The sequence below is a fragment of the Rhinopithecus bieti genome, unplaced genomic scaffold, assembly GCF_001698545.2.
Source record: "Rhinopithecus bieti isolate Rb0 unplaced genomic scaffold, ASM169854v2 scaffold_72036, whole genome shotgun sequence".
In the NCBI taxonomy this organism is placed as follows: Eukaryota; Metazoa; Chordata; class Mammalia; order Primates; family Cercopithecidae; genus Rhinopithecus; species Rhinopithecus bieti.
In genome coordinates this window covers 12,469-22,333 of record NW_016826573.1, presented here as the reverse complement: position 1 = coordinate 22,333, position 9,865 = coordinate 12,469, and the positions used below count along the sequence as shown (strand labels likewise).

The following is a 9,865-nucleotide window of genomic DNA, read 5'->3' as shown; positions in this document are numbered from 1 at the left end:
CTAAAAATACAAAATTAGCCAAGCATGGTGGTGCATGCCTGTAATCCCAGCTACTCGGGAGGCTGAGGCAGGAGAATCACTTGAACCCGGGAGGCAGAGGTTGTGGTGAGCCAAGATTGTGCCATTGCATTCCAGCCTGGGCAACAAGAGCAAAACTCCATCTCAAAAAAAAACAAAAAACAAAAAGAATAAAGTACCTTTGAGGAATTTACCCCATCACTGGGGAGATGGAATGGTCACTATAGAACACTAAGGTAAATGTAGGGACAATAACATGCATAGGTTAGTGTGGAGTACCTGTTTTGGGCCCCCTCTGGGGCATCGTTCTGAGGGCGGCTCTCAGAGAAGGCTTCCTGGAAGAGGTATAATCATTTGAGTTTAAAAAAACGAATGGCAGTGCTCACTTCGGCAGCACAGATACTAAAACTGGAATGATACAGAGATTAGCATGGCCTCTGCACAAGCATGACATACAAATTTGTGAAACGTTCCATTTTTTTTTTTTTTTTTTTGAGACGGAGTCTCGCTCTGTCGCCCAGGCTGGAGTGCAGTGGTCGGATCTCAGCTCACTGCAAGCTCCGCCTCCCAGGTTTACGCCATTCTCCTGCCTCAGCCTCCCGAGTAGCTGGGACTACAGGCACCAGCCACCTCGCCCGGCTAGCTTTTTGTATTTTTTAGTAGAGACGGGGTTTCACCGTGTTAGCCATGATGGTCTTGAACTCCTGACCTCGTGATCCGCCCGTCTCGGCCTCCCAAAGTGCTGGGATTACAGGCTTGAGCCACCGCGCCCGGCCGATCTCAGCCTCTTTAGGGCCAGGGTAAAACTGGAAATTGTTCAGATAGTTCTCTAAGGCATTTTGTTTTTTTAAATTTTTTATTTTTTTATTTTTTTGAGACGGAGTTTTGCTCTTGTTGCCCAGGCTGGAGTGCAATGGCACAATCTAGGCTCACCACAACCTCCACCTCCTGTGTTCAAGCGATTCTCCTGCCTCAGCTTCCTGAGTAGCTAGACTTACAGGCATGTGCCACTACACCCCAGCTAATTGTATATTTTTAGTAGAGACAGGGTTTCTCCATGTTGGTCAGACTGGTCTTGAACTCCTGACCTCAGGTGATCCACCTGCCTCTGCCTCCCAAAGTGCTGGGATTATAGGCATGAGCCACTGCACCCAGCCATCTAAGGCATTTTCATTACCTTTGAGTGCCTCTGGGTTTCCCTTCCCTCCTCGTTATTTCTATTATTATTACATTGTAATACATAATGAAACAATTATACAACTCACCATAATGTAGAAACAGTGGGAGCCCTGAGCTTGTTTTCCTGCAACTAGACAGTCACATCTGGGAGTGATAGGAGACAGTGACAGATCATCAGGCTTTAGATTCTCCATAAGGAGCCCACAACCTAGATCCCTCCCATGCGCAGTTCACTTTTTTGTGCTGCTATGAGAATCTAATGCTCCCGTTGCTGATCTGACAGGAGGTGGAGCTCAGGTGGTAATACAAGCAATGGGGGAGTGGCTGTAAATAGAGATGAAACTTGACTTGCTCACCTGCCTCATCTTTTGCTGTGTGATCTGGTTCCTAACAGGCCATGGACTGGTTCCCACCCGTGGCCTCGGGTTTGTTGACCCTTGGCTTAGAGATCTGTGGGAGATCATGTCAGTATAGCGTGGTGTGTGTGAGGAATTCAACTGTAGGTGCTGTAAAAGCCCAAGAAGGGACATCTAATTTACTGAGGGAATGCTTCCCAAATGATGTAATGACACGTAAGCTGAGTCTTTTTTTTTTTTTGAGACAGAGTCTCGCACTGTTGCCCAGACTGGAGTGCAGTAGTGTGGTCTCGGCTCACTGCACTCTCTGCCTCCCAGGTTCAAGTGATTATCCTGCCTCAGCCTCCTGAGTAGCTGGGATTACAGGCGCACACCCACCACTCCTGGCTATAAGCTGAGTCTTAAAGGAAAAATCAACCAGGTGAAGGTAATAGATACAGTTCCATGGAAACAGAGTAATCCAAACGGAGAAGTGAACAGCTTGGTGTTGGCTGTAGTGGTGGAATTACAGGCACTTATTTGACAGATGGGGGAGAGCACTTTAGGCAGGAGGATTCTCTCCACCACCCACGGTGGGGATTTTTTATTTTATTTATTTTATTTTTTTAAAGAGACAGGGTTAGGGCCGGGCGTGGTGGCTCACGCCTGTAATCCCGGCACTTTGGGAAGCCAAGGTGGATGGATCACCTGAGGTCAGGAGTTGGAGACCAGCCTAGTCAACATGGTGAAACCCTGTCTATACTAAAAATACAAAAAATTAGCAGGGTATGGTGGCGGGTGCCTGTAATCCTAGCTACTTGGGAGGCTGAGGCAGGGAATCGCTTGAACCCAGGAGGCAGAGGTTGCAGTGAGCCAAGATCGCGCCATTGCACTCCAACCTGGACGACAGACAGACTCCATCTCAAAAAAAAAAAAAAAAAAGCGTTAGGGGCAGGTGCGGTGGCTCACTCCTATAATCCTAGCATTTTGGGAGGCTGAGGCAGGCAGATTACTTGAGCCCAGGAGTTCCAGACCAGCCTGGGCAAAATAGAGAAACCTCGTCTCTACAAAAAACAACAATTAACTGGGCATGGTGATGCTGTAATTACACTAGGCGCTCCAGCCTGGGCAATAGAATGAGACCCTGTCTCAAAAAAAATACAAAGTTTCATTCTGTTGCCCAGGCTGGAGTGTAGTGGGTTTGTCATAGTCTGTAGCTTTGAACTGGTCTCAAAGTGATCCTCTCGCCTTAGCCTCCTGAGTAGGAATAGCTAGGGACACAAGCCATTATGCCCAGCTTCCATGATGAGGATATTGGAGACAGAGTCTTAATGAGGAGTGGCTTGAGGAACTGGGGTTGTTTAGTCTGTATGTGAACTAAGTCAAGAGTAGGATAGCAATCTTTGATATTTGAAAAGCTGTCACATGGAAGAGATTCTTGGGACTTCAGAGCAGTGGAGCACAAACATAGGTTGTCACTAAGAGACCTTTGTAGAGGTCTCAGCCTTTCCAGCCACATTCCTTATCCTCCCTGGGAATCTGAATCTTCAAGTCTAGGGAGTCTGCATTTTTTTTTTTTTTTTTTTTTTTTTTTTTTTTGAGACAGAGTCTCGCTCTGTCACCCAAGCTGGAGTGCACTGGCCAGATCTCAGCTCACTGCAGGCTCCGCCTCCCGGGTTCACGCCATTCTCCTGCCTCAGCCTCCCGGGTAGCTGGGACTACAGGCGCCCGCCACCTCGCCCGGCTAGTTTTTTGTATTTTTTAGTAGAGACGGGGTTTCACCGTGTTAGCCAGGATGGTCTCGATCTCCTGACCTTGTGATCCGCCCGCCTCGGCCTCCCAAAGTGCTGGGATTACAGGCTTGAGCCGCCGCGCCCGGCCGAGAGTCTGCATTTTTAACAAGAGTCTAAGCTTAACAAGGTAAGTTGGACACCTGCTCCCTGCACTGCACTTTGAGAAACACTGAGGAAGAAACAAAACCAGTGCTATGTGGAAGATACAGAGAGGAGAGGTTCCTCTTTAAGATGAAGGTTGTACCATCAGTGGAGGGGGATAACCTCTTAGCTAGAGAGGAGTTGTGCAAGGCCTAGGAAATTGGAATGTAGATTCAGTAGAGTCTCTCTTAACCTGGAAACTGTCTGATCCTTTAAAATCTAACCACTGGGCAGCTCTTCTCTGCTGTAAGTTTGTTCCTAATACGAGGTCTCATGGGCTTTGTTTCTCCTCCAGGAGCAGGAACTCAAAGCAGCCGCTGATGGCGTACTATCTGAAGTGAGGAAAAAACAAGCAGATACCAAAAGAATGGTGGACATTCTTCGGGCTTTGGAGAAATTGAGGAAATTGAGGAAAGAGGCTGCAGCAAGGAAAGGTAACTGTGACTTTGCATTTTTTTCCTTGTTCCTTTCCCCTTCTTTACTCTAGTGCCTCCCACCCCAAATATTATTGAGGGAAAAATAGTTGAAACTTCGTGATTTTCATCTTGTAGGGTAGCTGGGTTTGTCAGCAGTAAGTCATAACTTCTGAAGGAGGAAGCCTCAGAAGATGTTTAGCCTTTGGTAGCCCACGTTGAAAAGAGAGGCAAGTGTGGGAACTCACTGCACTGTCTTCCTGTTGACTTATCATTCCTACCCCGGGCATTTCTGGCCACACTCTTCTGAGTGGGCTTGTCATGGCTAGTCAACTTTGCCTTGTGCCAAAGTGAAAGCTTTTCACCCTTACTGGGTGCTCCAGAAAGTGTTGAAAACTTGGCATGCTTCTTCAGATACATTTTAAATCTGAATTATTTCTATTTGAAGAGGTATGAATGGTTGGACAGGGCAGGGATTGCAGACTGTGTGGATTTCCCCACCTTCCCTGCATGTAACTGGTCTCTTCTTGCCTCTGGAGGAAGCACCAGACACTATAGCCAGGCAGTTCAAGCTTCTCCACAGAAATTTGTTCCAATCGTGCTGGCTTTCTAGAAGTTACCCAGTTGTGCTTTCCATTTGCCTGTCTGGCTCTTAGCTGTTGTCATTCTGTTCATCTGGAGGGCCCTGAGTCCCATCTTCGCCATTTTAGGATCTCACTATTCAAAACCAAATACACGTGCAGCATCCTTCATCCTTCCCTGATCTGGACTGAAGTAACCTCCTGTTGCTTCTCACTTGCACCCGCTTTGGACCACATGCTGATTTATTTAGTAGATTGTAGGCCTTTGGTATTCACCAGAGGTATTTGAGAGTGTACAAATTATCAAATGCCACTCTAACAAATGATTTCCCCTGTGTTGTTTAAAATATAAATGAAAACTGGGATTCTTTTAGACCCTTAAGAAAGTTGTGTTGGAATATGACCATTTTGTATTCACTCAGGCTCATTTGCCAGCCAAGTGATTGGCTTCTGCATACTAGCCTTCAGAGTGGCTAATTCACACCCAGACCTCCATTGTCTGGAAACAGATGTCTCCATTGTGGTACTCTCAGGGTGCTTGTAAATCAGAGGGAAGTTAGCATCTGCTTTGTCTACTCATCTCTCTTTTTCACCAGAAAGCAAAACCTGAGAGCTATTTAATATTCCCTCACCTCCCATTCTCTATGAGGTGAGTGCTCAGTAAACTTCTGCCAAGTAATTTACCAGCATTTCCCAATATTAATCTTCCTCAGTTTGGTCCAAAAGCAGGAGGACATTTTAGGAAAATCATGATCTATAGAAACAGACTTTGTGGCTTTAACTGACTTGAGTGTAAAATGATTTGGTAAGCAGCAGCTGGTTGCATGCATACTTAAAATGAACAGCTAACTTCTGTCTTCAAGATATGTGCACCTCCAACTAAGTGCTAAATGACGAGACTGGATGTTTTAGCAGGACCACGTTGTAAATTGTCTTATGGGCCATGCTAGAGTTCTCACTCACACTTAAAGCTGTGGGGAACCACTGAAAGTTTTTAAGTGAAATGATGGCAAAGATCAGTGCTAGTAGAGCAGAGAAAGTTTTGGAGCATCCAGGAGAGAGAGAGAAGGGCAGAGAGACTGGTAAGGCTATTGGGCATGGATAGTATGGAAGCATAAGCTGAGTGACGTCAGTGTAGGAGAATTGAGAGATAGTGAATAATTCAAGTGATAGTGAATAATTCAGTAATTCACAATTATTAGTGAATAATTCTCAAGTCAAAGAATTGAGAGATAATGAATAAAGGTATATGTGTATATACCCATGTACGTATAAATAAATAACTTAAATAACTCAGAGTACAGGAACTAAAGGGAAAAGAAATGACTTCCAGGTTCTAGCCTCACCTACTGAATAAGTGAAGATAGCTTTTTTTTTTCTTTTTTTTTTAAAGACAGGGTCTTACACTGTCGCCTAGGCTGAAGTGCAGTGATGCAATCGTAATTCACTGCAGCCTTATACTCCCAGGCACAAGCAATCCTCCCTCCTCAGCCTCCTGAGTAGTAGGGACTACAGGTGCACACTACCACACCTGGCTAATTTTTAAATGGGTTTCGCCATGTTGCCCAAGCTGGTCTCGAACTCCTGGGCTCAAGCGATTCTCCCACGTTGGCCTCCCAAAGTTGTAGATTACAGGTGTGAGCCACTGTGCCTGGCTGATACTATTCTAATGAAGAAGGAAAACAAAGGAGGAGGAACAGGTTTGGGGTTGACAAGTTCAGTTGGGGACCTGTTGAGTTTGAGGTGTGTGTGGTACATCCTAGATAAGAGTTCATTAGCATGTAGCCATGAGTCAAAATGACCTTAAGGAGATTGTACAGCATGAGATGAGGGCCAAAAAGACAAAATCATAAGGAATGTCAAAATCAAGGTAGAAGATGAGGAGAGCAAAAAAGAGACTAAGAGGTCAGAGAGATGGGAGGAAAAGATAGACTCCCTGCTTCCTTCTGGAAAGTGGCAAGTGCTTAGAGAGATTGTGTAGTCTTGGTGATATGGTTCGGCTGTGTCCCCACCCAAATCTCATCTTGAATTGTAGCTCCCATAATTCCCACATGTTGTGGGAGGGACCTGGTGGGAGGTAATTGAATCATGGGGACAGGTCACATGCTATTCTTGTGATTATAAGTCTCATGAGATCTGATGGATTTATAAAGGAGAGTTCCCTTGCACACGCCCTCTTTGCCTGTCACCATGTAAGATACGACTTTGCACATCCTTCACCTTCCGCCATGGTTGTGAAGCCTCCACAGCCATGTGGAACTGTGAGTGAATTAAACCTCTTTTATAAATTACCCAGTTTCAAGTATATCTTTATTGGCAGCGTGAGAATGGACACTTGGACAGGTTACTTGAACTTCTCTGAACCTTGGTTTCCTCATCTGCAAAAAGGGAGTAATGATATTACCTACCCATGGGGTGTTGTAAGGATTAAATTAATAAATATGTGTAAAGTACTTAAAACAGTCCTGGCACATAGTAAATGCTATATATGTGTTTCATATTATTATTCTTTTTATTATCAAGAAATAAGAAACATCTGTGGGGGCCGGGTGCGGTGGCTGAAGCCTGTAATCCCAGCACTTTGGGAGGCCAAGACGGGCGGATCACGAGGTCAGGAGATCGAGACCATCCTGGCTAACACGGTGAAACCCCGTCTCTACTAAAAAATACAAAAAAACTAGCCGGGCGAGGTGGCGGACGCCTGTAGTCCCAGCTACTCCAGAGGCTGAGGCAGGAGAATGGTGTAAACCCGGGAGGCGGAGCTTGCAGTGAGCTGAGATCCGGCCACTGCACTCCAGCCTGGGCCACAGAGCGAGACTCCGTCTCAAAAAAAAAAAAAAAGAAACATCTGTGGGAATTAGTATCCAACTGGTCATTCGTGACCTATGCTAGGGGCATTTCAGTGGAGTGATGGGGGTAGAAGCCAGACTACAATAGGTTAGAGAATGAATATGATACAAGAAAACCAAACAGAGAATTAAACTTATTAAAAGATAGCCTGTGAAGAAAAGGAAAGAGCAAAATCAGTATCTGGCAATAATGTGTGGTAGTGGTGATGGTGAGGGGTGTTATGTGTCTTCGGGTCATGGGGAAATCTTAAGCATTTTTAAAATTACTGAGAGGAGTAAGTAGAAGGGGAAGGGTCAGAGAGAAGCAGGAAGAATAGTTGATGGCTCAAGGTTCTATGGAAGGTAGGATGATTCACATCCCAGGTGGAGGGATTAACTTAAGTGAAGAAGGAACCATCTTACACAAGCATGAAAATGAAGGAGATGAAGATGGGTAGTGATGCAGATGAGTGCAAGCAGGGACAGATTTGAGGGATTTCCTGCCTGCTGGCTTTTCTCTGGGTAAATGGTTTGCTGAGCGCCAGTAGAGAAGTGGGGCTTTAGGAGAGCATTGAAGGTTTGAAATAACTGCTGTGAGGAATGGGTGACAGCCAACCAGAGACTTGTGGAAGATGGTTGCAGGGGGTGCTGTGGGTCCAGCTGACATATACTGGCAATGGATCACACAATCAAATGACCTCTTCCAGTAGTACTGTAGCTGGCAGGTGAGCACAGAGCATGGGGCTGTTGGGGTTTTGCTTTGTGGGATGACTGTGAGTTTTGTGGCAAAGGAGTAGCAGAAGGATAGAATCTGATACATCAGGTCTGGAGGTTTTGATTAAGCTGCTAAATGGGTCTCTGGGGAGAAGGAACTAAAAGTACTATAAGGGAGAAAGTTGTAATGGGGGAAGAGAATAATCAAGTTTAAGATTGAAGAGGCAGAAAATTTTTTCTGATAATGCCAAGGTCCAAAGACTGAACAAGACTGCAAGCATGTGACTAAAGGGGAATAGAGGCAAAGGCATTGGTGTCTAGGAGCTGCAGGACTAGGAGGGCAGTGAGTGGCAGAAGTCTAGAGAACCTAGAAGGTGCCAGGAGGAAGACTGTGTGAGGAGTGCTATTCCTTTTCTTTCTTTTCTTTCTTTTTTTTTTGAGACGGAGTTTCACTCTTGTTGCCCCGGTTGGAGTGCAGTGGTGGAATCTCGGCTCACTGCAACCTCCGCCTCCCGGGTTCAAGCGATTCTCCTGCCTCAGCCTCCGGAGTAGCTGAGATTACAGGCATGTTCCACCACACTCAGCTAATTTTTGTATTTTTTTTAGTAGAGATGGGGTTTCACCGTGTTGGTCAGGCTGGTCTCGAACTCCTGACCTCAGGTAATCCACCCACCTTGGCCTCCCAAAGTGCTGGGATTACAGGTGTGAGCCACCACTCCCTGCCCAGGAGTGCCATTTCTGAGGGAATATGTTAGGTTGACCAGGGAGTGATCAATGAGGGGCCGAGAGAGATGTGGGTTGGTGGCCTGGGCTTAGCAGCCCACATCTCTTCATGGGGTCTTTAGGCTAATATAGGATGATGGAGTATCTGTGTATTTGGCCATACACAGATTTTAGTAGTTGCAACAGAGACTGTGTGGCTTACAGAGTCTAAAGTATTTACTACCTGTAAAGGTAAAGAAATGAAACAAAACCATTAGATTATTATTGCAAAACAGAGTGACAGTTTAAATTTGTCAGCGTGTAAGAATTTTGTGTATACTTGAAAAACATTCGCCTGGCAACTTAGAAGATAAATTTGAGTTGTTGTATTTCTGTAGTTGAGAATGAGTGAATGGAAACCTATTGAAGCAAAGCAGTTAGGAGAAAATCATCTAGAGAAATGTTAGCCTTGAGAGGGAGTTCCACAACCACTTAGCTGTAGTGGTTGAAGGAGGAAAGAATCCTACCTCCAAATTACAACTTTACAAGAAACAGAACTACTAACCTTGAGAAACCATTATTTATGCCATTTATCAGCCCAAACTGAAAATTTAGTGCTCAAAGCTGGCACTATTGTATAACACAAGTTGCAGCATAAATTGTTAAAACCCTGTTGAAGGGCTGGGCATAGTGGCTCTTGCCTGTAATCCCAGCACTTTGGGAGGCCGAGGCGGGAGGTTCATGAGGTCAAGAGATCGAGAGTATCCTGGCCAACATGGTGAAACCCTGTGTCTACTAAAAATACAAAAATTAGTTGGGCATGGTGGCGCATGCCTGTAATTCCAGCTACTTGGGAGGCTGAGGCAGAATCGCTTGAACCTAGGAGTCAGAGGTTGCAGTGAGGAGAGATCACGCCACTGCACTCCAGTCTGGTGACAGAGCGAGACTCCGTCTCAAAACAAAACAAAACAAACAACAAAACCTTGTTGAAAATCATTCATTTGTTGAAGAAGTATCTATTAATTATCTTCTCTGTGTCAATTGTTAGGTAACTGAGCAAATGTATAGCTTTTTTAGGAAGCAGTTTAGAATACATTTTGTTAGTCTTGAAAGTAAGTATTCACAAACATTTCCACTCTTGAGCATTTTTCTTTTCTTTTC

The 9,865-nt window shown here is 45.2% G+C and overlaps 1 protein-coding gene across 1 annotated transcript in view; it reads left to right on the top strand.

Moving 5' to 3' along the window:
- The first annotated feature begins 3,763 nt into the window (after window positions 1–3,763).
- Window positions 3,764–9,865, top strand: part of LOC108523014 (programmed cell death protein 7) — a 14,696-nt gene continuing 8,594 nt past the window's right edge. The window contains exon 1 of the mRNA XM_017863471.1: window positions 3,764–3,900. Within this exon, the coding sequence (XP_017718960.1) occupies window positions 3,834–3,900 (67 nt within the window). The 5' untranslated portion in view covers window positions 3,764–3,833. The remainder of the gene's footprint in view (window positions 3,901–9,865) is intronic.